The 17191-nt window shown below is 42.9% G+C and overlaps 1 protein-coding gene across 1 annotated transcript in view; it reads left to right on the forward strand.

Moving 5' to 3' along the window:
• The first annotated feature begins 909 nt into the window (after positions 1-909).
• Positions 910-17191, forward strand: part of NMT2 (N-myristoyltransferase 2) — a 31207-nt gene continuing 14925 nt past the window's right edge. The window contains exons 1-6 of the mRNA XM_032181552.1: positions 910-1019; positions 8807-8942; positions 13935-14079; positions 16579-16697; positions 16802-16893; positions 17000-17116. Of these exons, the coding sequence (XP_032037443.1) occupies positions 910-1019; positions 8807-8942; positions 13935-14079; positions 16579-16697; positions 16802-16893; positions 17000-17116 (719 nt within the window). The remainder of the gene's footprint in view (positions 1020-8806; positions 8943-13934; positions 14080-16578; positions 16698-16801; positions 16894-16999; positions 17117-17191) is intronic.

Consider the following 17191-nt stretch of genomic DNA (forward strand, 5'->3'; position numbering starts at 1 on the left):
CAAACCAAGCACTCAGAAATGCTGAACTTCATCCAGAATTCTTGATCCAACCCTATAAATCACGAGAGTTCAAATAATTAATGTGAGATCCTATTTATTTGTTTTCCTGCTTTCAAGTTGTTCAGATTCCAACTGCAATTTTCCTAGCATGGAGTCTGTAGAAGAGAAGAGCCTTGGAAAATCGCTTAAGAAACGTGACTTTTGCAAATAGACACCCGGGACTGGGACCAGCCTCCCGTGCCTGTGACAAACTGACACTGCTCCGTGATAAAATCATCACCATTTTGGCCTCTGCAGCTTCTGCTGTGAAGCAATTCCCAGAACCTTGCTGTTCGAGGCGTGAAACCTCTTAATATCCAGCCTGAACGACTCGTGCTGGGTTTACGCCAGCGCGTTCCCCTGCCAGCGCTGTCCTTGACCGTCAGCAGCGACAAGATCGCAGGCTGGATGGGCTTCAGAAAAACACCAAGTGCTGCAAGAGACGGTGGCAACAGCTGCAGGGGGGGGGGGGCAAGCCACGCTGGTGCCTACCAGCAGTAAAATATTAGTTGGAAATTAGGAGAAATTTCTCCTCAGAAAGAGCAGTCGGGCGTTGGGACGGGTTGCCCAGGGAGGTGGTGGTTCCTAACCCTGGGGGTGTCCGGGGAGAGGTTGGACGTGGTGCTTAGGGACGTGGTGGTAGGGTGGATGGTTCAGCAGAAGATCTTGTAGCTCTTTCCAAGCTTAACGATTCAAGGGCTGTAAGAAGCGGGGTGTTGGCAGCAGGCACCCCCCTGCCCCTGAGGCCTGGCGGCTGCCTCCAGCCCGGGGAGGACGGCAGCTAGGGGGAGCTCGGCCGGGCCGCCGCCGCCGTGCGCCCCGGTTCCTTTCACAGGCTCCCCGCCTCCTCCCCTCCCTCCTTCCCCCGTGATGGCGGAGGACAGCGAGTCTGCGGCCAGCCAGCAGAGCCTGGAGCTGGATGACCAGGACACCTGCGGCATAGACGGCGACAATGAGGAGGAGGCCGAGCACGCCAAGGGGTAGGGGCGCGCCGGGGGCCGGCCGGGCTCAGCTCGCCCCGACCAGGGCTGCGCGGCGGCGGCCACGGGGGCTGCCTCCCTCCCTCCTCCTTCCCTTCTTCCCTCCCTCCCGGCTGTTGTTTACGGCGATTTCCCAGGATTTCGGGGCTGTGCTTTGGGGTCTGGGGGTTTTTAGGAGGCACCCCCGGCTCGGCCGAGGAGCCCCAGGGCGAAACGTGCGCTGCAGCCCCGCGTCTGCCCCGGCCCGGGGCCCTGCCGGGCACCCCGACACGGTGCCTGCGGGTGGGTGGGTGGACGGACAGACGGACAGACGGATGGATGGATGGATGGATGGGTGGATGGACACCCCTCAGCTCCCCATTGTCCCAATCTCCCCGTCTCCGGGCCTGTGCCCGCTGCCCGGGGAGCGGGGGCAGCTCCCGGCCGGGAGGCGCCGTGTGGAGCCTGGCTGCCGTGTATCCGGCACTGCTGCAGCGTGGGGCTGTGGGGAAGGAAACGCGGATTAAAAATACGGTTTCGTTTCAGTGCGCCTTCCCCCCGCTTTTTTTGAGGATTAAAAAACACGGTGGTGAAGGAAGCGCTTTGTTGTCTCAGCTAGGAGTGGCTGGAGTAACCCGAAATAGGTTAATTCACACGCCGCTACGCAGATACCTTCCTCATGAATTTCTGATTCATTTGGGTGAGAGCGTTTCTGTAGGTGATTGATGTTTGGAGATGTAAGCTGTTTGTCGTCTCCTGCCCCTAGGATTTGCTTGGCAGCAAGCAGCACTGCATCTCAAATGTGGCAGGAAAATCCCAGAGACTTGGGGGACTGACTTCAGGAAAAGGCAGGAAAAGGAAAACTTCCGTGCCCGCCACGCTGTTGGCACGTTCATGGCACACACGTGAAAATATTTGTCAAAAATAATTGCACTAATAGCATCCTTGAATATTAAAATGGAGCAAAATAGCATTTAATTGTCATGGTGCTTTTGTTGTATTTGTTTGCACGAATGCGCTACAGTCGATGATTCCCAAATACATAAAAGTAGCACCACTGAGAGCAGGGGATGATTATTCATCGCTCTTCGCAGACGAAGACGTGCCAGGCCAGACTGTTAGCTGGGTAATGGCTGTCTAGGATTCATTCCTATTTCATTCCTACTGCAGTTTCTTCTTCTGTCAGCTCTGGTGACCGAGCTGTAGTTGCCCTGTGCAGCGCAGCCCGTCTGTGGCCCTGTGCTCTGGACACCGGGTGCAGGAGCAGCGCCCAGGCAGCGGCCGTGGAACAAAGAATTGAGCTCCTGCGTGCTCTTGGGCTGCTGCTGCGCTCCGGCTGGGGTCTCGCTGAGCTTTGTGGGACACCTGGAGCTGCAGACTGTACACTGCTCACTGCAAAGCTTGTTTTTATTAAAAGTGCCAAATGTGTTTTAATGAGTGTTTCAAAGAAGCTGCTTTATTCTTCTTTGAATTAGGAACTGAATGCTTCAAGTAATACGAAATTTCATGATGTTAGTGGCAGACTATTGCAGTAAAAAAAAGCCTCTAAGCATTAGTGTCAGTTTTCTGCAATGCTTTTGATGCATGAAGTCTAATATTGACATCTGAATTACTGTATTTTGTGTTCTTGTAGTCTGTGAGAATCTTGTTTGCTGTTGGTCTGCAATTGGTCTGCAGGCTGAAGTATTCAAACAAATTCCATCAAAGAGAAAGACAAGTCTTAACGCTACAGCAAACACGCTGTCTTAAGTCCTACTTTCAATCAGGGGAAACTAACCCGTAGTAATAGGAGCCTGTATGAGTACCCTTTTTCTCCCTGTTGTAGTATCTTCATTTTGGAGGTGGCTTTAAAGTTTCCTTTGAGTTTTTAGATTAGGTTTTATACACTTAAGCAATTTATAAGCAGTCTTACGACTTAAAACTGTGACTGTGCCAACTGGCTTGCTAAATTCTGAATGGTCTCCATTCATGCCGATCAATATTTAATCTTGTGCTATCTTTACCTGTAGTTTTTTATAAGGAGGTAGAGTATGTGTTGCATGACAGTCTCTAACAGGATTGCTTTGTCAATGAAGTTACTTTCAAACTGTTTCTTAATGTGTCCTTCTAATATTGAACACAGTAAATATGGTAAGTGTGTGTGTATATATATATATATAAATATAAGACGTTTTTGTTTTGGTGCTTGAGCACTGATTGTCTGCAGCAGCAAATACCAGTTTATAACTCTCGACTGTGCAAATGTCTTTGTCCTCTGTTTCTGGTCCTGTTTTTTAGATGCAGGATTATGTATGTTGTGTGACTCATATTGCTGTTCTCCTGTTCTGTCTGCAGTTTGCTCCTGCCTGATGCATTATGCTGTACTTGTTCTGTTTCATAATAAAGTGTTTACAAAATAGCTTAGTTAGTGTGTATGTAGAAGAATACATACTTAGTGCACCTGAACCTACCCTGCTGAGCCTGGTTTTGTAAGGCTTTTCCATTCATTCTAAGTAGCTCCTTCTGCTCTATGGCAGAAAGGCTTTGGGCAGAGAATATTTAGTAAACAGATGAGGAAAAAGTGTGACCTTTAAACAATTCTTCCCCCTGCCCCCAATGATTTACGTTGAATGTGTTAGTAGCGTACTCAATTGCAACTTTCCAAACAGCAGTGTGTGTGTGTATATATATATATATGGCTAATATATTTTTAAGGTACTGGAGGCAGTGCTTCAGTTTTAACATGCTAGATTGAAATCTTGGAGTGCAGCCTTACAAACTTGGAGGAGGCAGGGGAAACACGCAAAGCTTTGGGGAATATCTGCTGGGCTTGCTTTTAAGGCACCGCTACTAGATTTTCATGCTGAAGAAGCTTGCGCTTCCAAGTATTGAAATAAACACGAAGGAAGTCTTAGTTCAGAAGGGCTGTTAGTAATGCTAGTTTTAACAGTGGAATTTGAAGGACATATAATAAGCTTTTGGGGTCGGGACCTTCTTATTCTTTTGAAATGCTGGTGACCTGTTACAGGGGTGGGAAAGCCCTTTGCATCTAAGCCTCCATTTTCCGTATGAACCAAGGACAGCCCTAGTATAAATAATACCACGTTGAAATTTGTTGGAGCCTTGCCCACATACATGAGATCTGCTTTTTATGATCAAAAAGATCCATATAGCACCTTCAGAAATGTAGTTTTGCAACCTCACTTACTCATAGAGAGACAAAATATACTGTGAAGGAGAGAGAAACCCTAACCATGCAGTCCTATGCCTTTGCAGCTTTAAAATAAACATCAGAAATACGTGTTGGGTTTTAAATTTGAGAAATTGCTAACTTAAAATTGACACTCCATGTAATTTAAAACAGATGTTGACGTTGCAAAAAAGCTGTGTCTGCTAAAGCAGAATTTGCTGTCCAAAAAGATAATTAAAATAACACTGAAAGATCTGAAGGGGGAAGGATGGTCCCAGATCAGGAAGGAGGGAGCTGAGGCAGTGTGGCCACCTGGGCAGCGTACCTCTGAGGCTCCCCCAATTCCTCCATCTCAGCTTTCCGTACTTCTGTTCAGGGCTCCACACAGGTTGTGTCTTGGCCTGTGCATGCTCCTCAAATGCAGTAGTATCCCCAATTTTCAGTTAAAAAAAAAAAAAAAAAAAAAAAAAAGGCGCATATTGGGAGAGGCGAAAGTCTTTTTTCACATTTATGCAAAACACCAGATGTGTGTACATAAGTGGAAAGGTATGTGGGTGGGATCACGGGCTTATATTTGTAACTTGCAGACAAGATCATCAAAATGTGGGCCTGAGTAGCTTGCTGAAAGATGTACCCACGGCCTGTTTCTGTGGCGGGGTTAAACCTTTTAATCTTTTTGGGACAGAGGGAGGTCTCCTGACTCTTCTCCTGCTTCAGCTGCAGATCGATTTTCACGTTACTTCCATGCGGGCCTCGCTGCTTTCTTATTCATCAGAATGACAAAATCGTCATCGTGGATGTGGTTAAAAATACCTAAGTCTGTGTCCGTACTTAGGTACGCCTCAGTGTGTGGGCTCGGCCTCCTGTCAGTAAAACGCTCCTGGTACAAGCGTGGCTCTGCTGGGCTGGCAGATCTCCCCTGGGCCTACAGCCGAGCGTTTCTCTCAGTATAACCAGCTGTGGGCTGCGTGGCAGGCCGGGCTGGGGCAGGTGTGTTCATCTGTATGAAAATGTGTGTTTCCAGGCCTGGCTGCATGAGATAGCATCATGGGGAGCTGCGTGTCCCCTTCCTCCTTCCCCCGCGGGGTGCCCCTTGTCCCTGCACCGCTTCGGTGGTGGCGGGCTGGTTAAAAACACGATTTCATGCTTGAAGGTCAGCTTTCGTCAAGCTGCGAAAGTAATCTTTTCTAGCCTCTAATGTATTTTGTGTCAGATAGGTGTATATGAACTGACAAGGAGAACTCAGATCTTAGTCAGCACGCAAGAATGTTTAATTAAAAAGAAAAGCTTTAATAGGAGTCTCTGCTACTAATCTTGTTACCTTTGCATCTCCTTTGTGCCATCATGCCCGGCACAATTACTAAATATTGAGCAACAAACTTCCTCCCTTCCCAGCCATGCTCCCGGTTTTTAAACCTTTCAGTTCTTTTCAAGGCAGAGCGTGAGACGGAGCAAAACTACTGAGAACTTTCATTTTTGCTTTTGCCCTAAATCGCGTGGTGTCTCTGGTTGTAACTCGTGTTGGACAAGCCTGTTTGCTCAGTCGGAGTTTCTGCGCTGCCAGATCTGAGCTGCAGGCATGCCCAAAGAGCTGAAGGACGAATGGATCTCCCTTTAAGTTCTCTTTTTACTTTCTGTGGACTATAACAGCAATAAAGGACTGACATGAGCAGCGGACTGCCTATGAATTATTGCTCTGAACAGTCCCTGGGTACCCTGTCAGGCAGAAGATATAGGTGTTTATTTCGTAAGAGGCAGTGTAGAAGCTCTAACACTGAAGGTCGTAAGCCGAGGTCTGGGGTTTGGGAAGGTACCATGTGAAAAAATGGCCGGGGAAAGACAAGGGGGAGGTTATTCAAGCAAGTTTCAAACACACTTTGCTAATTTGCTTTTATTTATTTCACAGCTGGAGTCTTAAAATAAAATTAAAAAATATATATATATATGTGTTTACTGTCCCCAACTTCAAACAGATTTAGAAACATGAGCAGTAAATACCATTCATCTTTTATAACAGTTCAGTCCTGTCTTCTCTCAGCTAAAAAAATGTGCAATTCTATATGAAAAAGGCCTTGAGCTGGTCAAAGAACAAGCTAAGATGATCCTGGTAAAAGTACAGTTTAACTGGGGATAACATTAGTTCAGCTTGGCAAAGCTGCTTTTTCTCCGTAGCTGCCAAATTTTGTATTTTTATTTTTTTTATTTTTTTTTAGTCCAGTCACTTGTTATTTCACCAAACTAAACAAGCCATTGACCGCCAGGTAATCCCAGAGAGCAGAATTCCCCTGTCAGTGTGAGCAGGGCCGGCTCCTGCTGAGAGAGGAGTGAGGAGCAGCGTTTGCAGCAGCTCGGCCCTGAGTCCGATGCGGATCCATTCCCCGGGGAACACCCAGCTGGTGGCTTCACCTCTGCAGTGCACAGTGCTAGAGGGAAAGGCGAAAGTTTATGGACAGATCAAGAAAACTAAGTGGTATCCCAGTAAATGAATCTTAGCAAAGGCAAAATCACTTTCTCCAGTATTTTTGTTTCAGTTTTGCCAGAGGTGAAGAAGTCCTGGAAAAGTTAGGTTTTGTGCAATTACTTTATATATACATATATATATATATAATACATATATTATATATATATAATATATATGATATATTTTTTTATTATTATTATTTTTACGGTCTCATATTTATAACCTCTTGTCAGACATCTGGGTCTGTTCTTTGTCTAGATTCTGTGCAAGTGTCAGCTTGGTATACGGGCCTTCAAATAGATTTAGATTAGATTATTTTAAACTGAGACTTTAGAAACTGTTAATGGAGTCATCTCTGTGATTTGCCATCGTACAACAGGCAGCTTTCTGCCTGCCTCATTTAGACAACTCAACCTTTTGTTTCTGCAGTGTAAATACTCCAAATTTTCTTTTCTCCCCTGTGTGAGCATTTGGTCTACTACCACACTGTTGTCTTTTGAGTAACTCCTTGGGTCTGATCCCAGAAGGTCCCAAATTTATAACTCTTACCTCTCTGGGAGCGTGACTTAACCTGGTGTGAGTGTCACCTTCTTGTCAGGGTTGATCTTTCTTAGAGAACAGTAATGATGCCACAAAATGAGTCTTCGTTTAGTTAAATGTTTTATTAATTGCAGGCTTTTGGTTTCCAGGTTGGAAATTTGGTTATTTTCTTACTGACTGGCGCTGACTAGGTATAGATGCTAAGACACGGGGCGCTGTAGTCTTGAAAGTGAGTGTGTCCTGGCTAAAAAAAACACGGCCCTTGCAAGCGTGTCGATCTTAGTAACTTTGCTAAATTATTCTTTCTTTTGATTTCTTTTGATTTGCCAGTGCTATTTCAAAATTAAAATAAGCAATGCTTTGTTTCTTTGATTTTTATTTTATTTTATTTTTTCCACTGTAGAAATGTCCAGGCCCCCAAGCCCTAACATCTGCCCTGAGCTCGGTGCTGTGTGCACGGTGGCTGGGCACTAAGCCTCTCGCGGAGGGCTCGGTGTTAACTGAGTCATTCCCTCCGTGTTTGCCTTCCGTCTGAGAGCTGCCAACACCTCCCACACTTTGCAAACTCTAATCTAATCTTGATTCCATATCTTGATTATTTGCTAAATTAGAATCTTTTAAAGAAAAAAAGGGGGTTGCTTATCAATAGCCCAGATATGGCAGAACCTACAAGTGCAGTGTACGCTTGGTTTGGTTTGTTGTTTTTTTTTTCTTTGAGGTTGACACCATTGTACTGATCATTTTAAAGTACAAATGTTTGGATCACTTTGTGGTGTTTCTTCCAGAGATTTCACAGAGGACTTTAATCACTACTTAAATTAGAAATAAAATTCCCTGAAAGCAGAACGAGAAGAATCCAATCAAAACTGGATTCAGATGTCCCTGATGGTTGAACATCAAGGAGAATAAATATCAGGCTGTTAGTAGTTACTGAATTCCTGAGGAAGTTGCTTCCCTTGGTTCCTGCACTTCCTTGAGTTTACCTTCAAGCTCAGCTGAATTTGCATTTCTAAATCCCTTCTGTCTGGGAAATCGCACCCCAACTCGGAGCAGACTGTGTGGGGAATGGGGTGGCCAGTGTTTATGGTCACAGAGACATGGAGTTTTTACCTGTCCCTACACTGTGGAACTTAAGCAAGCGATCACTTTTGGAACTGTAAGGGAATTCTTACTCTGCTGTATACAACACCACAATGCACCTTTCTTGATTGAAGTCCTTGGCCCCATTTTCTGTGCAAAATGGTTCTTGCTAAGTACAACACTTCATTAGGCTGATGAACCTCCTGCCTTATATATGGGAATGGCCATTTCTTGTTCGAGCTGAGTAATAACATCAAGAAGAGTGTTGGCTATTAGAGTGTATCACAATTTCATGCCACTGTGTCAAAATGCCTGGTTGTGCAGGGCTCTGACTGTAAAACAACTTAGAAGGCACTTGCAGGAAGCATTTTGTCAGTGCGCTCTCAGTTCCTCCCCTCCTACACCCCCCTTCTTCCTTTGCCCTGCCTTTTCTTCAGCTTCAAACTGCTGTTAGATTTTTTCACATAACACTGATGGTTTTTCCATATTTAGTCTTTATGAATTTTAAGCTTGGTGGTATTGATTTTTCTCACTGCACATTCTCTGAATTTCTGGCAGAAGTCCTGGAGGGGATTTGGGAGCGAAGAAGAAGAAAAAGAAACAGAAGAGAAAAAAGGAGAAACCAAATTCTGGAGGCACCAAATCAGATTCTGCATCTGACTCCCAGGAGATTAAAATTCAACAGCCTTCGAAAGTGAGAGCCTTGTTCTGTTTCAGTTTGTGCCTGCTTTTCGTTTTGATTTTAATTTGTGTGTTGTTGTTTTTTTATAAAAAAGAGTGGGAAGTGCTACCTTAACACGTGTCTGAATTAGGCAACTCTGTCCTGAATAGAGGCAGAAGCAAGGTGTAAGTCCTGGTGTTGGCCAACTGTATGAAGTTAGCTGGAGAGTCCTTGTAACCACAGCATTCTGTAACAGCAGTCCGAATTCAGGCTTTGTAGAAGAGAGCCTTAATCTGCAGTGGTAATGCTTTTAAGTACAGTTTGTGTTTGACGAATCGCCTTTAGTTTAGCCACCACCTAGCATGGCTTAGTGCAGTTTCACTTGTACAGCATAATGCTATTTCGTGGCAAGCTTCAGCAGGAGGAGGGAAGGGCAAGTAAGGGCAGCTGTATATTCTACACACACACACGTCTTTACACAAAATGCAGCAATATTTATCGTGGAGATACAGGCTGACGAATCTTTTTGCCATCTGAAATGTCTCTGCTGTAAGTAAGAATGCAAATTGTGTAAGGGGATGTGCAACCTTTGTGGGCTTTGCGTGCTTTTGACTACCAGGTTCTAACTAAACGGTGAGTAATATGCCCCGATGGCTTTTTTAACACACAGCTTTCATCTCCAGAGAAATCTGAGCCTGAGAACAGAGGCTTATAACATGGTGATAGGAAAGTTCATGGACCACTGAGCATGTCGAAGTAGTTATATTGCGTTATCAGATTAATGTGGAGAAAGTTATGCTGTTGTACCAGTAGTGCTATTAATCCTGCAGGGTTTGCCAAGTATATTGGTGTTACCAACTGATTTTCAGGATGCAGTTGTGTTCTGTTTTGTCAACGTACTGATAGGTTTTGTGTTCTCCTTCTGGATCTTCTCTGTGTCACACCAAGTACTTTGAATGGGCATGCTTGCCCCAGGGGACATTTTGAAAAAGGTGGAGATCTCACATGCTTTCTGCTCTCACTACGCATTTTGACATTGTTTTTCTATAAAGTACACAGCATGAATTGCTAATGCAAGATTATTTGCATGCAACAGCCAAGTAATATCACACTCTTTTATAGATGAAGTGAGGTCAGTTTTAATATTAAGATACAGTACATTTTTTGCAGTATCTTGGGAGTTCCTTGATTTCCTGCTGACCAAATCTGTTGTTACCTCTAACTGCGTTAAAAGGAAGCTACTTCACGTTTTAGATTTCATGTGCAAGACTTTAGTTATCAGCACCTTGCAGTCTTGCACACCACTTCTCTGCTGCATTTTGCAAGTGTGGAAATTTATCCTTGTTCTAAGTTGCATACTTAACAGTGGTGCATTGAGTGAGTATTTTAGTAGCACAAGAAGTTTAGCCAGTTTGTTAGCAATGTTAGTTTTCTCTTTTGCAGGCATACAAGGGATGCTTTTATTTAAGTCGTTCTCTCAGGCTGCAGGCAACTCAACTGTGTCCTTACACGGCTTCTTCTTTTCTGTAGCTGCAAATACACCAGCACTTACTTGTTTCCCCCTTTGTTCAGTGTTCCAGGTGTACCCACTGATTAGTAGCCAAGTTTCTCTGTCTTGGACAACTTTTCTGTTTTAGGTTTTTGTAGACGGCTGATCTGCATTGGTGTGTAGAAGTGTATTTATTTTCTGCACTACTCTAGTGATACTTAGACTTTTATTCCTTGTACTATGTGAAGTGTGGGGAAAAAACATTTAGCATTTGCTTGCTGTTGGTTGAAAGGGAGGGTTGCAAAATATTTCAGAGGGAAGTGACGTTGTACGCTTTGTCTCAAGGAGAATATATACAGGATCACTCAGTGGGGCTTCTGAACTCACTGAAAAGGATTTTGAGGTGAGCTGAGTTTGTAAACTGGTGTCCCAGTCAGCAGATGAGAAAAACAGAACAGCGAGTCTCCTTTTCTTCTCCCTCTCTCATTTGTGATACTGGACTTTTTTACACTGGCATGAGTGTAACTACGGCAATAAATGCTTGTTAGCATTGTGTGCTTCAGGTGACCTGTAGGACTCTTCACCGCCCATCTCAAAAGACCTTTTGAGATCTCCCCTCATTACAAGCCTCAGGGACGTAGCTTTCCCACATTGGCACAAATAAACTTGCCAGATCTCTGATACTATGAGTGATATAGTCATAAAATAACTTTGCTTGGAAGGGACCTCAGGAGTTCTGTAGACCAACCTCCTGCGTAGATTAGATCTAATTAAATCAGGTTGCTCAGGACTAGATGGGTTTCTTAGGTCTCCAAGGCTGGACACTCCACAACCTCTGTGGGCCAGCTATTCCAGTGTTTGATCGCTGTGGTTAAAATAATAAATCCTTACATCTAAATGGAACTTTCTCTTTTTCAACTTGTGTCCATCATTTCTTGTTCTATCATTATGTGAGAGCAGGCTGTTGGCTCATGTTAGTTCTGCCCACCAGGGCCTCCCAAGTTCTCTTCAGCAAGGCTGTGTCCTGGCAAGTCAGTGCTGCCCTCTGCCATTGCACAGCCTTTTTACACTCCAGATGCAGGAATTTGCATTTGACTGTAAACTTCCTGAAGTTCCTCCCTTCAGCCCATTGAGGTTGCTAGGAATGCCAGCTCCGGAGGCCAGCACATCAGCCATTCTTCCCAACTAGGTATCATCCATGAGCTTGGAGAGAAAGCACATACCATAAACAGGACTGACCCTTGAGTTCTCAAAGTTTTCTTAAAGTTGAGTGTGATATTTCTCTTTTTCCAGTCATAAGAAACATTCACCACTTGCTTTAACCTTTCAAGCTTGATAGAGAGTGGCCTGGCAGTAACATCAGCTGGCTCACTCAGCACCCTCAAATGCATCCTGCCTATTCTTAATGGCTTGTGCACATGTGTTTTGCTGAGTGGTCCCGAACTCTCCCTACTGCTGTGGGTAATGGGAGCCTCAAAGGCTCTGCCACAAGGCAAGCCTCAGCCCTGTGGCTTACAGGGGCTTCTTGTGCTGCGTGAATTTGTTCCCTTTACACTGGAATAAACAAAATTGTGCTTCTTTTTCATTCATGTTGAAGTTCATGTAGGTATTTCTTGCTTTCCACTGAAAGAGACCAAAAGGGTTTCCTTTCGGCTTCTCAAGAAACTTCTCTTAAAAAAAACAAACAAAAAAACACTCTGTGCTAAGATCCAAGTTGCTGTGATATAGGTTACTTTTCTCAGGAAGCTGAGGAAAGGGGATTTCTGTAGATGTCCCTAACCATGTCATGTTCAGTACCAAAACACGAACTTTTACTTTACATATGCAAGTAAGATCCTTTTAGAACTTAATATCTTTTTAGATCTTCTGTTTTCTTCTTAATGTAGAAAAAATACTAGACTTTAAAAAAAATCCCAAACACAAAATAATTTGTAGTATGTCAAGAAAAATAAATCTTGCTGCCTTACTGGTAAGAGTTCAGAATTCATCTAGCAGCATTAGAAGTGTTTGTATCAGGCCAGTGGGTAACAGGCAAATTGATTTTTAGTTGAGAAAAGTATTCAATGTCACTATAACTTGGATTTTAGCATAGAGTGTGTGTTTTCTTTATGCTGCAATAGGACTGATCTAGTTTGTTGAACTACTTGAAAGCGTGTAAATATGTTAGTTCACAACTACTCACTGACGGATGGTTAAAGTACACTCATGTCAAGTTCAGCCATACTTAAGTCAGTGAAAGAAATTGCATTATGTTTAGAAGAGTACAAGTAGTCATTAAAATTAGAAAATGATGGCCTGCTTGAGCTACAGGCAGGGAGTCACTCCGTCTGTGACTGAGGGCACTGAAGGCAGCTGCCCATCCAAATGAAGCTTTAATGTCATTATTACATGCGGTTTATGGTGGATTTTCAACACACAAATCCTAGATAGAAAGCGAAATACTGAAGCAGTGATCCGTTGATACTCGGCAAAAAAAATAAACAAAAAATCTGGCTTGAAATCTCTGTCCAGAAATACTTAACATTTTCCAATCCATTTGAGACTATTCCATCAAATATATTTATTGCACTGCAAAGTCTGGGAAAGCCTGAGCATAAGCATCCTGTTAGTATGCCTCAGAACAGGACTTACCACCTGGGAGATGATTTTTAAATGAGTGACAGGGAAGGATGAAGGGAGTGAGAGAGAAATAACCCTTACATTTAGAAGTCTATTACCATGATTCCTCTGCAATTTCATATGCAGGTGAAATTCTCATTCCAGTTGTACTGAGTGAGAATGTTCAAAAGTGAGGATTTAGGAGCTTAGTTCAGAAACGTTTAGCCTGAGGTTTTATGCTTTTCAGATAACTTCTCCAGAAAGATTATTCTACCTTTAAATAGAAGGTTGGTTTATTTTAAGTCTGCTTCCATAAGCCAAAGTCTTTCGCTGTGAGTGTTGGCGTGGTTGGTGTTAATGGGAAGATGGCTAATTCTTATATATCGTACAATACAGTGTGCTACCCAGGATAAAATTTGGGAGTTTATAGAAGGTATATGCTATATAACTAGGGTTAAAAAGTGGATATTTGCAGCAACATCATAACCAAAATATTGAGCCGTACTGAATTTCAGTAATGTTTTATAGTGTATGTATAAAGGACAACTTCAAATATCTGTGTAGTATTTTAAGATTGTTAGATACCTAAGATGATCTATTTTATGCTGTTTATTCTATTTTACCATTGGGAGGGGAATATAAAAAGCGTTTTGTTATTATACTGCTGCCCTGCCTTAATGCTGCAGTATTTGTATTATAAACACCAAAGTTTGATGGTTAAATGCAAATACCACTGAAAGCTACTAAGGATTTTGTGAAGCTGCCTGTCTGTTTCCCACCTATCCTTCTGTCCTGCCACTGAAGATTATACTGAAGCTAACTGTGATGAGAAGACTTTGTGAAAGAATACGTAAGAATAAACTAAATGAACACATTTGTACAGCTTGTTCAAAATAAACATATCCAATAAGCTTCCTCTTCTGTTTGTCTCTGCGCAGAATCCAGCCATTCCAATGCAGAAACTTCAAGACATCCAGAGAGCGATGGAGCTGCTCTCTGCATGCCAAGGTCCAGCAAAGAACATTGATGAGGCTACCAAACGTAAATACCAGTTTTGGGATACGCAACCTGTACCTAAACTTAGTAAGTTGAACGGGGCCTGGGCATGTGATCCTACTGATCACTAACAGAACCTGTACGAGTTGTGTGGTACCTTCTCTAAAATGGGTATTAAGTTGAACTGCATGCAGTAGAGTTCCTTAATTTTTTGTGTTGTTTATATGGGATTCCTGATTTCTCTAGGAAAGTTCTTGCCCCTAAAGAAATATGCAACATAGCACAGTGTTAATGAATCTTACTCTGATGTTCTCTATTAAAATGGGAAATGCTGTTGCAGTAGCATTCCTTTTTATATTTTAGGTCTGAACTCTCAAACAACAGAACATGGAAGTCTTTTCCATTTCAGGGAAGATAAAAAACAAACAAACAAACAAACAAACCACAGTCAAGTGGTGATGGGAGTAAACTTTGATAATTCTCTGATATTTTTTTTCTATAGACAGATTTGTTGTCACAGAGATGGTGACTCTCCTGATGCAGGTTACAGTTTTCCTGCAGCTTTAAGTGGATAATGACACCTCTCTCATGCACGTACACTTCTACTGCTCTTTGTTCACTTGTTTCTTCCACAATGTACACTACAGTACCTTGAAGGCATACGTTCTACATCCCTTCTTTGTTCTTGGTGCCAAGTGAGGAGGTGATGTGACCTCCCCTTGCCTTCAGGTTTGGAAAAATTTTGTCAGATTACTTCTTCTGTACTGATCCGATCCCCTGTTTACACACAGTGGGTAAATTTTAGTCTGTACTGGAGAAGACAGCAGTTGACTCTCTTGTTTCTTCCAATTTTCTGCACCACCTTCTTCCTTCTTCACTATCTTTAAGTTAAGCTGTTCTAGCTCTGCAGTGCCCAACCCCCTGAGTTTGGGGACCCACAAATAAAACAGTCTCAGCACAGAAGCTGTCAGCCACAGAACAGCTGTCTGTTCTGTTCTGAAGGTTTGTCTCCATGACATTGGAGACTGGTGTAGAATAAGCAGAAATAAGGTAAAGTATAAAGCACAGGAGCACGCTGCTCTCTATTTCACAGGCACCAGTTCAAATTAATCCATTTCTGTAGCTTAATCCACAGGGATCATATTTCCCCTGACTTCCTTGCACAGAGAAGTCCAGAGCAGCATCCCTGCTGCAGTGCTTTCCACTGGATTGAACTGACCTGCCCCGGTTCTTCTCTAGACAAACATCTAATCAAACTAATGATAGTAATTGTGACAGTAGTCTTGCTTTGGTATGCATGTAAGAGCCTAGCCAAACAAAGTTGATGAATAAATCAAGAAATATTCCTACCATAACTAAGTTTTTTTCAGAGCCAGTTCAAGTGTGTGTACAGCGTTTCCAGGGCTTCAGTTCAGGGTGGTCATTATATCCTGAAGCAGCTCTCTAGAGATGAGTCTGTCCCTTGCCAGCCTAAAAGGACCAAGAGATTGGCTCTAAAAATGGTTGGTTAGGGCTCTTCAGTAGAAATACACTTTGCTGTCAGAGCAGTTGGCTGTCAGAGGTTCTGTTCAGCGATCTTTCTGAATCACTTCTTGATTTTTGTTGTTGAATCTTTCTTATTTTTATTTTTTTTTAGCTTTATCTGCTGAATGAGCGTAATGAGAAGTCTTCGCTATTTGACATGCTGGATATGTTCAGGTGGAAAAAAATCTGTTGATTCAGGAAGTAGCCGTAGGGATCTTTGCATTCAGAATCGGTCTGCCTTACAGTTAAGGTTGTTAGCAATAGATCCTTTGGTATATAATATTAGGTCAAGTCTGCCATGTAGTGGCAGCAGCGTTTAGGTGGTTGATACTTCCAGAGTTTGTGTACTGATGGCCTTCCAAACTGGACAGCGGGCCATAACTGTTTGTCAGGACTGGGCATCACCTGGGAGAAGTACGTGCTGTGTTTGGCAGGTGCTGCTCCAAAGAAGAGGAACAGTTTCTGTTCACAGCTAGTTGTTATATACTGAATCACTAGAGCTGTAAATTAAGGGAAGGGGAGAAAGCAGATTTTCATGTACAATTTCAGGAATAAATTTAATATTTCTCCAGCATCTCTTAAAATCCCTGCCTTTGCTGTGTTTCTGCTGTGTACTGCTGAGCTCGGGTCTATTCAAGTCAGCTGAAAACAGGATCCAAGCCATAGTTTGTTGGCTGTCAGTACAACACATTTCTCCTGATAAGACCTGGGATTTCATAGCTGGTTAAGTGCTGTGCATGTGCTGATAAATTGGTGCCTTGTGTTATGAAATACTGGCCATCAGTTGAGGTAGAGTAGTTCAGTGCTTGGCTATAGGTATTCTGATGAAGTAGTAGTTAGTCTGAATGCAATCTGTAAGAACTGAGCAGTAGCATAAGCTAATAATATGATTTTTTAAGCATTTCTAAAAGCCTCATGTTCCTGTCACGTAATTCTGAGAAAAAATATGGTGCGAGTTAAATGCAGTGTTTGAGAACTAATTGGGAAGCTAGCAGTGTAACTGGTTTTTGTTTCTTTCTTTGTTTCTTTTTCTCCCCTTTTGCTTTCTTCCTTCCTGAAAAGACGAAGTTATAACTTCACATGGTGCAATTGAACCAGATAAGGACAATGTCCGTCTAGAGCCATATTCTTTGCCACAGGGTTTTATGTGGGACACGTTGGATCTTAGCAATGCCGAAGTTGTAAGTAACACAGTTTTATATGTACCTTAAAATCACTGAAGTATATTCTCACTGGTGTGTGTGGATAGATCTTTGATTTTTTTTCTTCCTACGTGTGTTTTCAGCTAAAGGAATTATACACGCTGTTAAATGAGAATTACGTAGAAGATGATGATAATATGTTTAGGTTTGATTATTCACCTGAATTTCTTCTGTGGTGAGTAGAAAGTTCCACATTCTGTTCTGGCTGGAGTGCAAAGAAGATTGTTTTTATTACATCTTCTTAGGCAGTAATTTGTAATTATTTCTGTCATCAATTCTAGGGCACTACGTCCTCCGGGCTGGTTACCCCAATGGCACTGTGGTGTTAGAGTGTCTTCAAACAAAAAACTGGTAGGATTCATAAGTGCCATCCCTGCAAATATTCGTATTTATGACAGGTAAAATTCACCATTACTTTTTTATTTGTAAAAGAGTAACACTGTGAAACAAAGCTTAAAATGGCATCCATTGCC

The sequence above is a fragment of the Aythya fuligula genome, chromosome 2, assembly GCF_009819795.1.
Source record: "Aythya fuligula isolate bAytFul2 chromosome 2, bAytFul2.pri, whole genome shotgun sequence".
NCBI classification, from domain to species: Eukaryota; Metazoa; Chordata; class Aves; order Anseriformes; family Anatidae; genus Aythya; species Aythya fuligula.